The sequence below is a fragment of the Rhinichthys klamathensis genome, unplaced genomic scaffold (assembly GCF_029890125.1).
Source record: "Rhinichthys klamathensis goyatoka isolate OS25496 unplaced genomic scaffold, OSU_Roscu_1.1 h1tg000140l_1, whole genome shotgun sequence".
NCBI lineage: Eukaryota > Metazoa > Chordata > Actinopteri > Cypriniformes > Leuciscidae > Rhinichthys > Rhinichthys klamathensis.
This window is the reverse complement of record NW_026606675.1, coordinates 2,531,074-2,550,400: the sequence shown is the minus strand read 5'-3', so window position 1 is coordinate 2,550,400 and position 19,327 is coordinate 2,531,074. Positions and strand designations below refer to the sequence as shown.

Genomic DNA, 19,327 nt, shown 5'->3' with positions numbered 1-19,327 from the left:
ACACAGGTAAAGCTGGGTGTCGTCAGCATAGTAGTTGAAATGAATATTGTACTTCCTAAAAATATGTCCAAGGGGCAGTAAATAAAAAAATAAAATAAAAGCAGGCCCAAGACTGAGCCTTGTGGAACACCAGTGGTAACAGTTTCAAGGCTTTGTTCTCACAGGTATTGATTCCACCACTGAAGAGCACGCATTAAGAAGTTGCTCGGAAGAAACTCTTCCTGTAGACTAGAGATAAGTGGAGGCCAGCCAAGCACAGTCATGAAAGCTATCTTGGAGATTACGGTTTAATGAAGAATTAAATGCAAATAAACAGAAGCGACAGCCAGCAATGGACAAGAATTCACCCATATGCACGACAAGACGACAGATTTTCTTCATCCTCGGATACAGAAACGGCCAGCTGCAATAAAGCCACAGCTTTTCTGGTAATGCTTGAATAATGCACATCCCGAAATCACAAACAGAGGGTTGGTGTACGCACCGAGCCTTGGGCTACAGATCAAATGCTGTGATTAGCTAGGGAGCACAGCAACGCATGAGTTGGGAAGCTGGAAACGAGTCCAGTAGCTATTCACGCATACATCCCCTCCCAGTCACCCAGAGAAGCAGGTGCCACTGGCTCGCACAGCAGGATTAGATGAGGTTTAATTAGTGATAAGATTGGGCCAAGGTCAAGGCCCCCTCCCAAATCACTAGACTGATATGTCCGTGGTTGAAGAATGAGCGGAGTGATTGCTGGAGGAATAAACCGATACGGCTCTATTCAAACTGCACAGTAAGGTTTAAAGGGGAGGGGGTTTTGACAGCTGCAGGTGGGGGACGAAGAAGCGAACATCTCCACTTGAAACAATCTCTTATGCCGGGGGAAGCAATTTTCTGAGCACATTTGCCGATTTTTCACGGTTCAAAATTAATTAATCCAAAGCTCTCTCTCTTTCTTTTATCAGCCTCTTTAAATCAAGTCGTGATGGCTGAAATAGAAGCAGACCTTTTATTTGAGAGGACGAGGTGATATGGAGGAACAGTGGAATTTCAGCTGCTGATGTGGTGGGCGGTGATATTTATGAATAAAGCGGAAATGGACCTTTTTTTTTTTTTTTGACAAACGCACGCACAGCCTCAGCAGGAAGTGTGTGAGTCTTCAACTGCCCTGCCATGCTTATTGTCTTTCTCTCGCCTCTCCTCTCTCGAGCATCTAAATGCACAGAAAACACTCGCCCACTGTGTGTCAGCCTGCAGATAATACAGAGTGACATACAGAATGAATGTGAATGTATTTGTGCATGTTTGTGCGCTTCGGAGTTAACAAATTTAAAGCACTCTTAAGACAAAGGCTGTTATTCTGCATTGGACTATATATTTTGATTTATATTGATACATCAGAGCTATTATTATATTATCTAAGGCGCCTGCATTATTTAATACATTTGAATGTCAAAGCTATAATGGCATTGAACAAATCTATTGCTTCCCTTAGGCACAACAAATGAGGGATTCATCTTAATATTAAAGTGTTTCTGAGTCATCTTTGTAAAGTGAGTAGGTTTGTGGGATCATGCCAGCGCCATTAAAGGCCATGAAGAGAGTTGTGCAATGACACAAAGTAATATAATATAGAATATAAAATACAATAATAATATTAAACACAACAAGCTTTCGTATACTGCCGTCTTGGATTATACTGAGGAAACAGAAGTAAATCCAGATTTTAGGGCCCTTACAGACAAGTGCTGTAAAATATATTTATATTCCTTCATGAATTTTTACATCTGATAAACTGCCTTCTGAACAACTGAAAAAAGATAACAAATGGATTTTCTGGATGATTAAAGTTTAAAACAAATTTGTTCTTTGGGGTCCAAACCAATTCCAAACAAACAGCTGATACACAGCCAAATGTTAATGAGAAACAGACAAACAAACCAAATGTAGTTAACTAGGCTATCATATGCATCAGTAAGACAAATAGTGATACATGTGCATTAGGTTTTCCTGTCTCACCCTGTCAGATCATAAGCAGTGCACAACAACCACCAACCGAAACACACACACACACACAACGCTATGAGAAACCAATCCATTATGAAAGTGGTGTTTGTTACAGGTAAAACTCTTTTAACTTTAACTTCTGTCTGTCTGGCACAGACCAACAATTTAAAATGCAAAAACCACCATGACAGGACGGTGTTATTCCATATATGACCCTTGAAAAGCACATTACTTCCAGTAGCATTTAGTGGTCCACTCTTTGGTTTACCAGCACCTTTTTTTGCAACTGTGGCAGTTTGCTTACTTCCCTCATTCAGACAGCCAATCAAAGCACTGCTGTGCCTCCAATCAGGGCAGGCAAGATTTATCGCTCCCGTCCAATTTTAATTACAACTTTGCGCAGCTATCCATCATAAATTCACAGGTATGCCTCTCTGTTTTACATAGCAGCACATTATTAATAGTAATATTTTTTTCCTACCTGTAAATGCAAAGGCCGTAATTCAGTTACATCAGAAGACTTTTTTATTGATTTAGGAAGATAAATCACATATCATTTTATGAGCAGCTTTGCTGTAAACAAAGCCTAGAAGAGGATTATCTTTATTCATGATCCTGACATTTTGTATGACTAATACACACAGGAAATGCCATATTAAAACCTTCTGCATGTGAAGCTGAAGCGAACATCGGTGACAGCCACAGGATTGTCTTTGTAAAACTTTAGGACCGTGTCCTAACTAGACGTGATGCGGTAAAATTTCAGCGACAAGCAATTTGTCTGTCCACACCAGACATGACATGACTACAAAATCCATCAAAAATCACAGCCAATCAGAAGAGCATGTGGGAGGGCTCTGTCTGCAAGTGCAGTGCAATCTCAATTAAATGAATAAGTAGCCTACATAATCTAATCTAATTTAAACCACTTTAACATGATTAAAATACATTCTGAGAGACTGATACAATCTTTGTCATGGATTACACTTAAAGGGGTCATATAATGCCATTTTTGTACAAGCTAATATGATTCTTTAGGGTCTAAATTAAAAGTTTGTAATATACTTTAATTAAAAATTCTCATTAGTATTGTAAGAAAACACTTATTTTACCTGGTCAAAAACAGCTCTGTTTTCAGCACGCCGTTTCAGTGCAAATGACTTTAAATGATCATGAGCTTCGCTCACTCCGCCCCTCTGTTCTGTGCGTACACCGTTTGTAACACAATAACCATAACGCGTTGTTCAGTATAAACGTGGGATTATGAATTATATTGAGAACGTCATACATAGAAAACATGCCGTAATGTACCCTGAGTGTAAACCTTAGACGCATTCATTGTGAAGCGTGCAGCTAGCGATTTGCAAAGATTAATATATTAATATAAAGTTTAATAATACGTTACACTCACTTCCGTTCTTCTGGAGATTTAGCAGGAACACGAATATCTGGTAGCAGCTACCGATCCATTTTTCATGAGCAGCAGCTTAGCAAATCCAGCTTTATACTGATCCTCGTCTATAAAGCAGTCTGGTGAGAAATGATTCACGCAAACATGAACGCATTGACGTTGCTCGTGGGGAATATTCCCTTCGAAAACAAACACAGCCACTGCGTCTTCAGCGGTTCGGATTTAGGAACATTAAAATGACTGCTGTGTTCGTTATTACACCCAAGAACAGAACACCACAATCGCTTAGACGCCATTCTGCTCATAGACAGTGCTCCAGCATGTCAACAATGACCGCGCCGGTCCGCGCAGACTATGATTGACAGCTCTCTCATGGAGCTGATCTCACCCGCGAGGGCGGGTCTGTGTTGAGACGCTCCTGTCAATCAACAATCGTGGGAGGGGCTTCCGAGCGTGTGACGTCACACGGTCGAACGGATCGATTTGAGGCAGGGGAAAACATATAAGGAGATTAAAACAAAACCACTGGATGGATTTTTATCATTATATGATGGTTGTGTACAGACACTGCCAACACACATTTCAGTACAATCAACTTGTAAAAGTGCATGCACCATTATATGACCCCTTTAAGTTCACGGTTTTAACATTAATTTATTTTCGAGATCTGAGGTAAATTATCCATTGCTGCTTTCAGTATGTAGTATAAAGGTCATGCAAAATGATATTCAAACTCACACAGACCCTTTTAACTTTAAAAAAGTATATACTCAGTACCTGAGATATTCATTGTCATAGTTTGTATGTTGTTGTTTCAGGCGCAATGTTGCAGAAATAGAAACCGTTTCTAAAATAGAATCCTCTGATGACAAGGTCGAGGCTGGTTAGGACCAAAACTGATTAACATGGCAAAGATACCTTTCATCGCATGTCACAGTGTCACGTCACATCTGGTTAGAACACAGTGTTAGGATCAAACCCAAAACCTTTCAATTGACGCAGTTCTTCAAAGACAAAGCTGCTAAATTAGCCCAGGAAGTCACATCAACACAAGTCTTTGCCATAACTGAAACCGTTCATAATTATAATTTACAACTTGTCAATCATTCAAATAGTGTTTAATAAACTTCGTAATAAACTTCAAGACTAAACTGGAAAGGAACAGAAAACAAATTTGCAGTACAGGCTGGGAAGCATATCTTGCACTCATCCCTCTTTGCATTCATTTTGCTTGTTATGGTCCGTGGACCCAATGGGGTAATCAGGCATGAAAATGGACATTTATCCATTCCACAATTGGCATGCTAATTATGCTGTTTCCTCCCCATAATGATTTTTATAACAGTTAGTAATGATTCACATCAAAGAAATGGGCATTGCTTCAAAGAAAACAAATAGATATCATTAACGGAAAAATAATTTGCTGGAAACACTGACCGCAAAGACCATGTGATGAATTTAGATGCAGTATAGTCTGAAGTCATTTTTTTCATAAATTCTGGGGGTAAGCCTATGAATAACAAGTGGAGTAGACAAGTATAAAACACCTGTGCATGCATATGCATGCCAAGAGAGAGACCTGCAGTCTTGCATGCAATGGGATGCTATGGGTAGGCTCTGCCACTCTCTTCCATAAAGCTCAGACCTGGCCAGGGTTACTTTGGAGAACCTGGTGTGTTAGTTGTGCAGAAGGTTGCTGGATTCTTGCTGGGGTGTTGAGACGAATGGCCTGGTACCTACTGATGTCACAGGATACTGACTATCTACACATGGTCATACAACCTGCAGTCATCTGCAGAGTGATTACATATGTCAGGGTACTTTGAGTGCTCCCTTTCCCCTGTCTGAAACGGATCGTCTCGGGGTGCCTTTTTAAAATAGTAATACATTCTCACAGAATAGTTAATGTTTTAGGGTGTATCATAAGAGTGTAGCCTCCAATAGTTGTTGCAGTATTGAGGATGACCACACAGAGAAAGACACTCGAACAAAGTAAGAGCTGTGCATGTAAACCTCAGTCCCCTGGCTTCAAGAGGCGCACTAGTGGTTGCAGGCTTTGGCGTCCTTGTTAGCATGCCCACCTCCCACGCCGGAGACCCCAGTTTGAATCCCGCTCAGAGCGGGGCGAGTAGGACCGGTTACATTTGGTGCCGTTACCCAGATGGATGTGAGGTTTAGGGGGTGATTGTAATAAACGTAGAGACCAGTAAGAGCTGTGCATGTAAACCTCACTCCCCTTGCCTCAAGAGGCACGCTCTTTAGCGCTCTTGTTAGCGCCCGCCTCCCGTGCCAGAGACCCCGTTTCGAATCCTACTTGGAGCAGGTTTAGACAGACAGAGTCTAAACACGCAAGTGGTTTCTGACAAGGAAACATTTCATAATACAGGATTTTGAAAAAGCCCCGCAAAAATGTTGTACTCTAGCAGGTGGCACTCAACTCACTCAGGATCCAGCCACACATCAACTCCACTGACAGGAGTAACTCTTTCTCCAAGGGCCAGCATGTAGCATGCTGAAAGCATGCAATGCATTAAGGTCACTTAAGGTCCCAGGAGACTCAGCTCATAGCGTAAAGTAGCACTGCGTTTGTGTGCTAGTATGAAAAGGACAAAACGTGAAGTGAAAAGTGAAAAGAAAGAAATGGTGGAAGCAAGAAAGCAAAGGAAAGGAGAAAAGAAGGAAATTAAGAAAGAAAAGTATGAAAGGAAGGGAAAATGAGAAAGGAAGGAAGACATGAAGAAGGAAAGGATGGAAGAAAGGAAGAAGGAGAACAAAAGAAAGAAGGGAAAGATGGAGGAAGAGAAGACAAGAAAGGAAGGAAAAGTGAAGAAATAAAGAAGAAGAGATAGAAAGGAAGGAAGAAAGGAAAGAGTTAAGAAAGAAAAGAAGCTCTGCGAGGGGAAGTAGGGAATTGTGGACCGGAGGCTTGGGTGCGGATGCTGAGCACGACCAAACAACACCTCGAGACATCATTCACTTTATGAGATCTTGCAGATTTACGCTCTGAAAAAAATATTGCCTGCGATATTACCATAATCAATCAACGTTAGGAGCTAACTGACAGCCCATCACAGAATTCAGAAGTGCTGGGAGATTTTTAGTCTTTTTGATCATCCACAAAACGTCAATCCTGTGAACATTGAACTAACAAAGAATTCACAAAGGACAAGGCTGTATACAAAAGGGATTAACCTCAATAAAAGCCTTCCCTGTAAAAAGAGTAACAAAAAATGTGCTGATCTTACAACACGCCTATTTACACGTGGGATACATGCACAAATAATTCAAACTTAATGAACAGCCACACAGCAGAGGTCAATGTGCTACGGAGAAAGGAGTGATGGAGAAACAACACATTAAAGCACTCATTCATAACAAGTATCCAAGGAGGGGCTGGGCAAACGAGGAGCGCGCAGGTTGGAGCGTTCGCTGGATCGCTTCATCTTTAATCGCTAGCTGAAATCTGCCTCTAACCTGATTACTACAAGCAGCTTCACACAAAGCCATCTCCATCTGTGCGCCTGCTTTATCTCTCGTTTCCCGTCAGCATCCAGGCAAAATTGCAAATGCAAATTCATCCTTTTCATTCAGTCTACACCCGTTTTCCTCCATACACCCGACGCGATCTCTTAAGCAGTACTCACATGTCATTGTCACCTCCATGTTTGGGAGCGCGGATCCACGCTGGTCCAACCCAGTGTAGCAGAGACGAACCCTGACCAGGTGCAGGGACGAAAGGATCGCCAGAAGGAAAATAAACAGTGGTGGCAGATGGTTCCTGGGTTGTTTGTGTGCGTGTGCTGCTAATGAAAACGGACCAAGCTTTAGCCAAAGGTTGATTTCTTCTGCCCATCAACACTCTGAAGTCTGAAAGCATCTCCAAGCAGCTCAGTTTATGTCCATTTCAGCGCTTAAGCCTGATTGGCCAGACGCCATGGCTGCTTCAGCCAATGGAGTTCCGGCAATATGGATCACGTGGTTTGTATACTAGGGAGAGGGAGAGATTGGAAGGGGGAGGGGTGGGGGTTGTGCTATAGCTTAAACAGAGTCACTACATCACTACTACTGTGCTTGGATGCACCGAAGTGGCCATTTTAAAGTCAGGTGTCATAGCTGCCTTCGTCAGAGCTGATTGGGTGGAGAAGACAGCTGTTTATGAACCAAAACACACACGCACACAATAGCTGTTCTACGTTATTGTGAAGCGGGAGAGGGAGTAATTAGAATGTGGTTGCCATGGAAACAGGCAAACCATTGCCCGTCAGTTTTTTTTAGCCCCCAAAGCATTGCTGAGAGGAGACCTGCCTCCTGCTTCTCGTCTCCACACACACACACACACACACACACACACAGATGGACAGACAATATTTACAGGATGTGACAGGCCTATCACGAAGAGAGAGAAAGACAGTGGGGGAGCAGAAAAATAGCATGTGCGTTTAAAAATTAGATGGTTGTGTGTCTGTGAGAAGAGGCAGAGGATGGTGAGGTGCAGTCATCCGAAAATGGTGGAGGTCCATCAATGCTGTATAGTGACAGTAAAGCCTCATAATCATTTTAATGCATGTCTGACTGGACCCACCAAGACAAAAGCACAAAATGGAGGACATAATAAATAAAATCAGCTCACATGCTACAAAAACATCCACAGATTCAGGGATGCCAGAACTTACATATAACCCAACCTTTAGCTTGCATTAAAAGCACATTGATGATATAAAATGTGCTTTAAATGCTATAAAGTATGGCCTGAAGACAGTTGCAAACATATATATTAAATTGTATTATCCCTGTACATTATTCCATCCTCAATATTTCACATATTATATATGTATATATATATATACATATACACATACACATATACATACACACACACACACTGTATGTATATTAGTGCTGTCAAACGATAAAAATATTTAATCGCGATTAATCGCATTAATGTCATAGTTATACACTATTATATGTCATAGTGGATCGGCTTGCTTTGTGCAAATGTTTTTTTATTGAAAACAACATTGGCATACAGTGTTCAATTTCACAATAACATTCTCACTTGGAGCAAATAATCTCTCAATGTAACACTGTCCATCAATAAAAGGGTGAAAGAAATACTGACGAGGTACTGATATTGCTGGGGGGGGTGGAGAATTCGCATCAGCTGTGTGTGTGCTTGGCCGTCATCAAGTGGTATTCCAGACTGGACGTGCTGCGATCGTGATGATGATAGCTCAGTTCACAACGACAAATCACACAGATCACTTTGGTCTTGTCAATGGAACCATTTGGCAACTTTTTAAAAGTAAACTTTCCATTCAGAATCTTATTGGCATCCATTTCGGCGTCTCGCGCTCGTCATCCACTCAAAACTTAACGTTAACCTACTATTTGGCCGGCTCGCAAGCCTAAACAAGTGTGTGCGGCATCGTGCCTGTTGTTTTGTTTCCGGTCTAGCTAGATCCGCTTGCGCGTTGGTCGACAAATGCCCGTCCTGTTGCAAAAGCATGTGAAAAAAAACTACAAAGTTTGCTAGGCCAAAAAGACCGTTATACATATACACACACTATATTGCCAAAAATATTTGGACACCCCTCCAAATCATTGAATTCAGGTGTTCCAAATCACTTCCATGGCCACAGTTGTATAAAATCAAGCACCTAGGCATGCAGACTGCTTCTACAAACATTTGCGAAAGAATGGGTTGCTCTCAGGAGCTCATTGATTTCAAGTGGGGTACAGTGATAGGTTGCCAGCACCTGTGCAATAAGTCCTCACGTGAAATCTCCTCACCACTAAATATTCCACGGTCAACTGTTAGTGGTACTATAACAAAGATGGAAGCAATTTAGAACTGCAGCATCTCAGCCACAAAGTGGCAGGCCACGTAAAATCACAGAGCGGGGTCAGCACATGCTGAGGCGCACAGGACGCAGAAGTCGCCAAAACTTTCTGCAGAGTCACCTCCAAACTTCGTGTGGCCTTCAGATTATCTCAAGAACAGTGCATTGAGAGCTTCATGGAATGGGTTTCCATGGCCAAGCAGCTGCATCCAAGCCTTACATAACCAAGTGCAATGCAAAGCGTTGGATGCAGTGATGTAAAGCACGCCGCCACTGGACTCTAGAGCAGGGGGGATGTGTTATCTGGAGTGATGAATCACGCTTCTCTGTTTGGCAATCCGATGGACGAGTCTGGGTTTGGCGGTTGCCAAGAGAATTGTACTTGCCTGACTGCATTGTGCCAAGTGTAAAATTTGGTGGAGGGGGATTAATGGTGTAGGGTTGTTTTTCAGGGGTTGGGCTTGGCCCCTTAGTTCCAGTTAGTTCAGCATAACAAGACATTTTGGACAATTTCATGCTCCCAACTTTGTGGGAACAGTTTGGGGATGGCCCTTTCCTGTTCCAACATGACTGCGCACCAGTGCACAAAAGAAGAACTAGTAGAAGAACTGGCCTGCACAGAGTCCTGACCTCAACCTGATCTTTGGGATCAATTAGAGCGGAGACTGCGAGCCAGGCCTTCTCGTCCAACATCAGTGCCTGACCTCACAAATGCGCTTCTAGAAAAATGGTCAAAAATTCCCATAAACACACTCCTAAACCTTGTGGAAAGCCTTCCCAGAAGAGTTGAAGCTGTTTTAGCTGCAAAGGGTGGGCCAACTCCATATTAAACCCAAGTTCATGTGCACGTAAAGGCAGACGTCACAAAACGTTTGGCTATATATATAAATATATATACACTCACCGGCCACTTTATTAGGTACACCTGTCCAACTGCTTGTTAACACTTAATTTCTAAGCAGCCAATCACATGGCGGCAACTCAGTGCATTTAGGCATGTAGACATGGTCAAGACAATCTCCTGCAGTTCAAACCGAGCATCAGTATGGGGAAGAAAGGTGATTTGAGTGACTTTGAACGTGGCATGATTGTTGGTGCCAGAAGGGCTGGTCTGAGTATTTCAGAAACTGCTAATCTACTGGGATTTTCACGCACAACCATCTCTAGGGTTTACAGAGAATAGTCCGAAAAAGAAAAAACATCCAGTGAGCGGCAGTTCTGTGGGCGGAAATGCCTTGTTGATGCCAGAGGTCAGAGGAGAATGGCCAGACTGGTTCGAGCTGATAGAAGGGCAACAGTGACTCAAATAACCACCCGTTACAACCAAGGTGGGCAGAAGAGCATCTCTGAACGCACAGTATGTCGAACTTTGAGGCAGATGGGCTACAACAGCAGAAGACCCCACCGGGTACCACTCATCTCCATTACAAATAGGAAAAAGAGGCTACAATTTGCAAGAGCTCACCAAAATTGGACAGTTGAAGACTGGAAAAATGTCTCGATTTCTGTTGAGACATTCAGATGGTAGAGTCAGAATTTGGCGTAAACAGAATGAGAACATGGATCCATCATGCCTTGTTACCACTGAGCAGGCTGGTGGTGGTGGTGTAATGGTGTGGGGGATGTTTTCTTGGCACACTTTAGGCCCCTTAGTGCCAATTGGGCATCGTTTAAATGCCACGGCCTACCTGAGCATTGTTTCTGACCATGTCCATCCCTTTATGGCCACCATGTACCCATCCTCTGATGGCTACTTCCAGCAGGATAATGCACCATGGCACAAAACTCGAATCATTTCAAATTGGTTTTCTTGAACATGACAATGAGTTCACTGTACTAAAATGGCCTCCACAGTCACCAGATCTCAACCCAATAGAGCATCTTTGGGATGTGGTGGAACGGGAGATTCGCATCATGGATGTGCAGCCGACAAATCTGCGGCAACTGTGTGATGCCATCATGTCAATATGGACCAAACTCCCTGAGGAATGCTTCCAGCACCTTGTTGAATCTATGCCACGAAGAATTGAGGCAGTTCTGAAGGCAAAAGGGGGTCCAACCCGTTACTAGCATGGGGTACCTAATAAAGTGGCCGGTGAGTGTATATATATATATATATATATATATAAAATAATTGAATACAAAAATAAAAGAAGAGCAAAATAATGCAAGAAGACCATGCTTTAAAGGTGCAATGTGTAACATTTTTGAGTATCTATTAACAGAAATGCAATATGACATCCAGAACTATGTGTTCAGTGGTGTATAAAGAACTTACTTAATAAACCGTAATGTTTTTGTTACCTTAGAATGAGGCATTTATATCTACATAGGCGCGGGAATCCCCTTCTATGAAGGTCGCCATATTGTGACGTCATGTTTCTACCGTAGCCGACAGCGAACAAACAGCGTTACAGAGCGCGTTTCGTCACTACCTTGAAAGAGAAGCCGCAGGAAGCTAGAAGAAGCTAGTCAAACACCGTGAGTAGTGACTTTTCCCCTGTCAGTGGTGTAAATATGCAGTTGGATTGTTTCATGTAACTTAATTCTTCTCCCTCGCTGTGTTATGGCTTTGCTATGTGGGGATAAATGTGCTGGTTAAGTTCGTGAGACAGCTGATTAGTAGGCTACTCTTGTCATTGACCGTAAAACAGTTACAGGAATCACCAACCCGTCGATCTTGGAAGCATTTTAAGTCGATCGAGTTTCCAAAATCAGAGAAAAAAAGCCTATTGTGTGTAGTAAGTGTGTCTAGGGGATGCGGAGGCGCGCGCTGTTACAATCACGTCATTTTTGCCGCACGCACCTTTGGGCTTATGCGGACGCGTCGAGTTTAAACAAGGCTTAACGCTTTAACCAGCTCAGCCACAGACAGTAACAGCTCATATTAGCCAGCTAAACTTTTACTACCATGTTAGAAAAAATATATAGTTGCATAGTTTCATGTGGTTCTTCTCCCTCGCTGTATTATGGGTTTGCTATGTGGGGAGAATGTGCTGGTTATGTTCAATCAGCTGATTACTATTATTATATTATGTATTAAGACCCTTGATCCTCACCTGAAACTTTATCCATGATGTGGTTCATAATGGACTGTGGTACAGAAACTTGGTTTACGCTGGCTATTCTCTGCTGTCTCAGACGACGATGTTTGTCCCGTTTTAGCCACCGTAGCTTCTTCGAAAGGGAGAGATGTGCGGTGGGCTGAGCCCTTAGTGTAAACTCGCAACCGAACCGCTAGATGTCGCTAAAAGTCACACACTGCACCTTTAAGAGCTCATTGAGCTTAAGGGAGACCAAAAAATCTTTGAACCTTACAGATTTTTTTTACTTGCCTCCTCTGAGAAAACATGTTGGAAACGTATCTTAAACTGGAGCAACGAGGTGTAATAAAGTTTATACTACTTTATTAAAGTAACGATTCTATAGTAGCAGAGTTAAACGAGAGAGGTATGTATCAACTCGTCTTAGTTAAGGGAATAACATAGTTTAATATAAAAAAATGGTGGAGTATCCCTTTAAAGAGACTATACTTAACGAGTTATTTATATATTATGGAGGGATACAAGACCAACATGTAATTAACAACTGTCTCAAACTTTTAAGACACTATAATACTTTAATTTTAAAACAATACCAAAGTTAAGTGTGCTTAAGTAGGCGACATCTGAACAATGAAGCCGAGCGTTATTCCTCTAAGTCTGTATTAAGCTCCCACAAAGGTGGGCGGAGAGGTGGGTCTAATCTTCTTCAGTTCAATCAGGATTGTGTCCACACACGACAAGTAAACACAGCCCAGGGATGTTGAGACTTAGGTGTTAGACTAATTTTGTTCTGTGAAAAGAAAAAGTATTAACTATCGAACTCCTACTGGCATAACTTCATATTTAGTGGTAGAAATCACATGCAGTTGTTCTCCTGGTGACGTAATGGTCTTATTATTCAATGCATCTCAGAATTGATGGTTATGTGGATTTTTATTTGGAGGGAACACAGGCAAGAATCACAGGCCACTCATGCAAAAGTCATCCTATGAAACAACAGCTTGATAGGGCTAAAGTTTTGATTAGTGCATTTCACCACCTCAACCTTCTCACTACCATTAAAAGAACCTGACACAAATCAATCTACCGACAGCAATTTTTTTATCCCTCCAGTAAAGTTTAAGATTTCCATGTGTGCACACTGTCAGACAACTGTCAGGGAAAAAAAAGAATAGGGAGTTCTGATCACCAGATTAAACAGCAGTTTTATCTCTATATTCAGAAAGCCTATTTATAATAAGGCAGGAATACAGATGAGGGGCAAAAGAGAGCAAGTTTTCTCAGATGTGCTGCTCATGTAAGAAAACAAAGGATGATGAATTTAATCACAGTGTCCAGGGAGACATGCTCCAGGGAGATATTTTAAAAATGAGTTTTCATGTCCATGAATCTTAATTAAGCTAAAATATACAGCTTTACACAAGATGGTCTTTTATCCTATGCTATAAATCGGTTACAAGTTTGCTGTGTGATTATCATAATTACACAAACAACAGCCTAGCAAATCTCAACCACCTCTTTTACCAGAAAAAAATCATCTCTGCCAAGAGCTTGAAACAACCATCATCCCCTGCAAAAGTCCTAGTAGTGTGAAGTAGTGATAGACTAAATATCTGATAAAGAGCATGATTGGCTGATAAACTACTTTAAAATCTATTGACAGACCAGCCAATGCACATGGAATAGAACATTTTCTATTGTTTTCTTTTTTTTTTTTTTTTTTTTGAGTAAATACTAATCGTAATATAATTCTACATTTAAATTCAAATTGCATGTGAACAGTCAAATGCACAGTGTCATTTATGTTGTTCATATTAATTAAACAATAAGGTACCAAAAATCCATGATACTTAATTTGTATCTTTATTGTAAGTCTTTTACAATTTCTTTCTTGAATAATTACTTGAAAAATATTCATGTTTTCTTAACTAAATAATAACAGAAATCCTTAACCCATTGTTATAATTTAATTAATTTAAAAAAATGTAAATATTACTAACAAATTAAAGGGCTGAGTTCAGTAGCATTCTAGATTTAGCTATGGTCTCGTAATTTTACTGATATTGTTATTGATTGCTGAAATTTTAGAATCATGACAACCCTAGCATCAGCCAATCAAACACCCATATTGGTTGACAACTAGAAGAGGGAGACTGATCTAGAATTAGACACAGGTGCAGGGTCTCAATCAAAAGGGCTGCTCTCACCTTATTGAAGTCTTCAGAAGTGGCTCTCATCTCTTTCCAGGTTTTGTTGAGTAGCTGGATACAGATGCAGAAGAACTCCTCAAATGAGCGGTCATGGGTGAAAAACATGGGGTGGAAGTCATGGCAGTTCTCGCTGGCTGTAAACAAACAATTGGGACAAAGTCAGCGTTTTGTTCATTGTCAAATGTTGCATCCCAATCCACCTGAGGAAAGTTGATTCATCAGGTAAAGCATCAATATCCATATCACATGACAAAGCAATGCCCTTTATTTAGGTTGATCTGCACTGGAGTCTCAAGAGAACTTCTGACTCTCCAACAGGGACTTTGAACATGAACTTTTAAGGAGGCTCACGTGTCTGCTTTCTTAGCCAGCTTCAGCCCTCACGTGGGCTTCTCATGCATTGATGAATCAGATATGGCTGGGAACGAATGGTGCTACATCACGACACATCTCTCTGAAAGAGCCTCTTGGCAGAGCAGACGATTATTTTCAAGCATTAGAAGCATGCGCTTGGCTCTCAGGACACCTACACATTTGAAGTGACTGTGAATAGTTGGATAAAAATGGCATTTTTATTGCTGTGTTTTCTTTCAATGCATTCCCCTGCCCACTAGTCAGTGGTCTTAATTCAAAATTCAAAAAACACTTTGAGATTGTCAAGAACCTCTTCCAATCCCCACAAAAAAACAAAAACTGTACTAATGTTGCATTAAACTCTAGAGTTAGGGTCTTGATTTTGTGGCCTTGGTCTTGGGACCTCTCAAGATCACACAAACGTGGCCCATCTCTGGATTTCATTATTTAGTTTCTTGGTCTGGTCTGGGTTTTAATATTATAGTCTTTCTGACAAGTTTTTGCAGTGTGTTCTGCACCGATGGCACTAGTTGGTGAGAGAGATCACTCCTTTTTTGTATATTCACATTCCTAGCTATTCCGATTTCCTTTTTTGAAAGATGCATATAGACTACTGCCATCTATTGTTATGGAGAGTTATTTCCTCTCATGTAGACGCAGAAGAATGTGCTATTTAGCTTGGGAGTAGTCTTTACAATGTGCAGGGAGCAGGGACGCGAGGTGACAACAGTTGGCTTTCGTCACCGCCTTTCCAGTCTCAGGTCTGGATCTTCTCAACACAACAGCTGAATCCCAAGTTCCTCTCCAAAAGACTGCCTAAAGACTCTTCTTTGAACACTTGACTTACAACTGTTAAGGCACTTGCTCTTAAAACTTTCTTGTAAAGAACCATTCTTCATTCTTTTTCTGTTGTCTCATGGTACCCCATACTTTTGTACTTTTCTGAGCAATTCTGAATTCTTATCTTCGCTTTGAAGTCACTTTGAATAAAAGCATTTGCTAAATTAATGCAAATCTAGGTCTCATTTTACAGTCAATAAATTCAGCATTTCTTTCTCAGTTCATGAAAATGGTTTTTGGATAGACGGGTCTCAAGGGATCTGATCTTGGTCTGAGTCTCTGGGGTCTGATATTGGCCTGGGTCTTGGAGTTCTTGACTCCAACTAGCCTCTTACTAGGCTTACAAGCGCATAACACATTACGTAACAGCAACATACAGATGCCATATAGATGGATGTGATGTTGGCTGATTACCCTCATAAGAACGATAAGAGAGAGACTTGCTCTTCATCTCACCACTTCATAAATGATCCTCAAAGATTTCCCCCCGGGATATTACTAAAGCAGGATTATGGAATGAGAGTTCTGTGATGATCTATCGTGTGAGATTAGTGCTTCATAAAAAAAGCCTGAATCAAATCAGAATGGCTGCGTGGGAAATTAAAGTCTGGGTGAGCGCTATAAGAACTGAAGGTGCCATTATTGTGTTTATAAACAGAAGCAGTCAAGGTGAAAATGAAACTGAGGCTTTCACCCTGAGGCAGCACACACCTATGTCAGCTACGCCACTTTAATACAAACACTACTCGAGTGGAATGGTGCTTTGAATGAGAGCCACTATTTGAGATTATCATTTAGGGGAATTGAAGTTTCAGAGAACCTGCCAAAGCCCCAGCAGAGGGCCAGTAATTGCATTGGCTTGGTCAAAATTGAAACTTCACAGCATAATGAATGATGCCTGAAGGCGCAATAGGGCTTTCATTGAGAGTGACGTCATCTGACCGGTCAATCTGAGGCTCAATCCACCAGACTGCCCAAGCCACAGAGCCTGGTCCTTTGGGTTGGCTCCAACTGATTAATTGTAATGGTTTCTTTCTCCTTCAGAAGTCAGAGGAGTTCAAGGGTGTGTTGAAAGGGAGGGCAGCACTATCAGCACCCACCTGCTGAGGAATGAAATGTCAGAGTCACTTTGGCTCTCGCCTAAGCCCTGAGTTCACAGGTTTGGGCAGTATTAACAGTCTGATGCAACTCTAAAAGTCTAGCTGGCAGTCACACTGAATGGAGGAATCTTATTAATCCAGGATGTTCTCTCATATTGTAACTAAAGGATCCTCAAAGATCGTTCTGACCTTTTATCTTCAAAGCAGTGTGATTAACACAATCCTTTCCTATTTGTCCAGAAGTCAAAAGACTTTCTGCAAATATACACCATTATACACTAGGGGATCATTTGGGGTGAAAATATATATACAATATTTCGAATAATAACTATTATATTTTAACAACATTGAATTGAATTTCATTTCATTTCATTTTAATGCAGCTTCAATGTGATTAGTCACATGGCATTTGCAAATCAGCAAAAATTACAGAATTCAGTCGCATACAATCCGGGGATCCTTCACCTCCCGAACAACAGCCCTTAAGATGCATGGAAATATTATAGACCTCCTTGTATACATTATGTCCACACTCAAAAGCATGATTACATCATATAACATCACTACATCATATTAGTCAGTTTCTCATGACTGACATAACAGAGGAGGCAGAGATATTATGTGCATGGTGTGAGTATTAACATGGGCTTTATGCTCTCCGGCCAACCACAGCACAGCGCAAAGCTGCAGTGTAAATAGCTTACAATTCAACATGTCAACTGGTTAGTTGAGTAAGCAGAAGGGCTGTCAGAAAAGTGTTAAAACCTGTTTCTTGAGTAAATAGCACTATTACTATTAATCCGGCATTCAATGCAGAAGAAGTTATGATTCCTCTCATGGCTTTTCTCATAGAATCCTTCAACATTTGATGTCAGTGCATGATAGTGGTGTGAATCGTCACTGGTCTCACAATTCAATTAGATAACATGTCAACGATTCGATTCAATTCGACTCGAAATCACGATGCATTGCAAAATATCACTGCACATGGCTACATTTTTGTCAATGAATACAAGCAGAACTCCCTTTTTATTTTATGAACTCCTTTTTATTTGATCTAGTCCAAGAAAGTACACTTCCTGAATGTAGTAAAAAAAAAACTTAAGTCTGAACCTTTTTACAGTCTATGTATGGTCTGAACACACGACAGGAACATTTAGAACTAATAAACACAAGCATGAAACTGTCAAGTAATGCACTTAAGTTACAATAACGCTCACACACAGACAGGCACAAGGCACTCGCACACACACAGGCTACTCGCACTCACTCTGTAAATGTTAAAATAGTGGGTGCATTTTTTTTACTCGCTTTTGTGTTTTGCCTCCCTTCGTCTTTTTTACGCTAGCGTGACAAGCGCGTATGTGACGAATGACGTCAGAGAAACGTCAGTAGGCTATAATCGATTATGGTCTATTACTGCATCGATGCAGAATCGTTCACTTCCGCATTGCAGAAACTAGGGCTGCACAATTAATTGCACGCGATTTGGCAAAGGCTGCGATTATTATATGCGCAGCTTATCAAGTGCAGTGCAGCTGATCGGTAGTAAAAGCTGCTCCATCTGAACACCAGAGGGCGCTCTCGTGCAGACATACCAAATATGCCCCACCACATTCCCAAGGGGGTAATCCATCGACCGGAAGTTGACGCCGGCCGGGTGCCACCATCTTGTAGCAGAACTTCACTTGCGTTAGCATTTCCATTGACTCCCATTCATTTTGGTGTCACTTTGACAGCGAATAACTTTACATCTGAGGTGTTTAAAGACTCCATTTGTCCATTATTTATTTCTAAAGAAACACGACAATGTATAAAGGGCTCCATTACCTTCTATGTTACATTATGGCCCCGTAGAAACAGATTTTGTAAAAATAGGCTAACGATTGCGTCATAACCACTCGACTCTCTGTCGCGCTGTACAGAAATTACCGTACAGACAGGAGGAGAAGCTCGCAGGCAATCGGGGGGACGTCCCGTCAAGGGAGAAGCCCATAGATAATGAGTCCATAAAAGCAACGGAATACTTACTCCTGCTCACTCACGCCAAAGAACTCTTTGCTCAAGTTCCCCGTCTCTGCAAGATTAACGTTGGCAATTTTCACGCACAGCTACTAGAAGATTTACGTCTGTCAGACAGGTTGCTCACGTCATCAAGCTTAGTTTGAGTCGGTTTGAGTCTGCGCGTCAGGAACGGAAGTGCTCAAAAATCGCTAAAAATGGGCTTCAACTGTCTCAACTGAGTTCCAATGAGATGGCTCTGTCCACTTCTTATACTGTCTATGGTCATTCCAGGAAATTCCTATCGCTATAGCTGAATAAACAGGAGATTGAAATGCTTTAATTGATTAAACATGACCAATAAACACACAACTGCCTTATTCTGTGTAAGAAGTCACATCATCTCACAAGGACGATGCTCAACTGTCGTTATGAAGTGAGTTTGGAGTAAAAGCATGTTATTAAATGTTGTCTTTTGTTGGACAAGAGGTTAAATGCTTCTCGTGTTTGGATAGCTGTTTGACGCGTGTTGCTT

At 41.4% G+C, this 19,327-nt stretch overlaps 1 protein-coding gene across 6 annotated transcripts in view; it reads right to left on the bottom strand.

Moving 5' to 3' along the window:
• Positions 1–19,327, bottom strand: part of elmo1 (engulfment and cell motility 1 (ced-12 homolog, C. elegans)) — a 94,107-nt gene that overhangs the window by 9,623 nt on the left and 65,157 nt on the right. For 5 of the 6 annotated variants that reach the window (XM_056257654.1, XM_056257653.1, XM_056257655.1 and 2 more), the window contains one exon: positions 14,495–14,631. In XM_056257654.1, the coding sequence (XP_056113629.1) occupies positions 14,495–14,631 (137 nt within the window). Of the gene's footprint in view, positions 1–7,047; positions 7,200–14,494; positions 14,632–19,327 lie in introns of those variants that run through there. The other variant, XM_056257658.1, reaches the window with a different exon arrangement.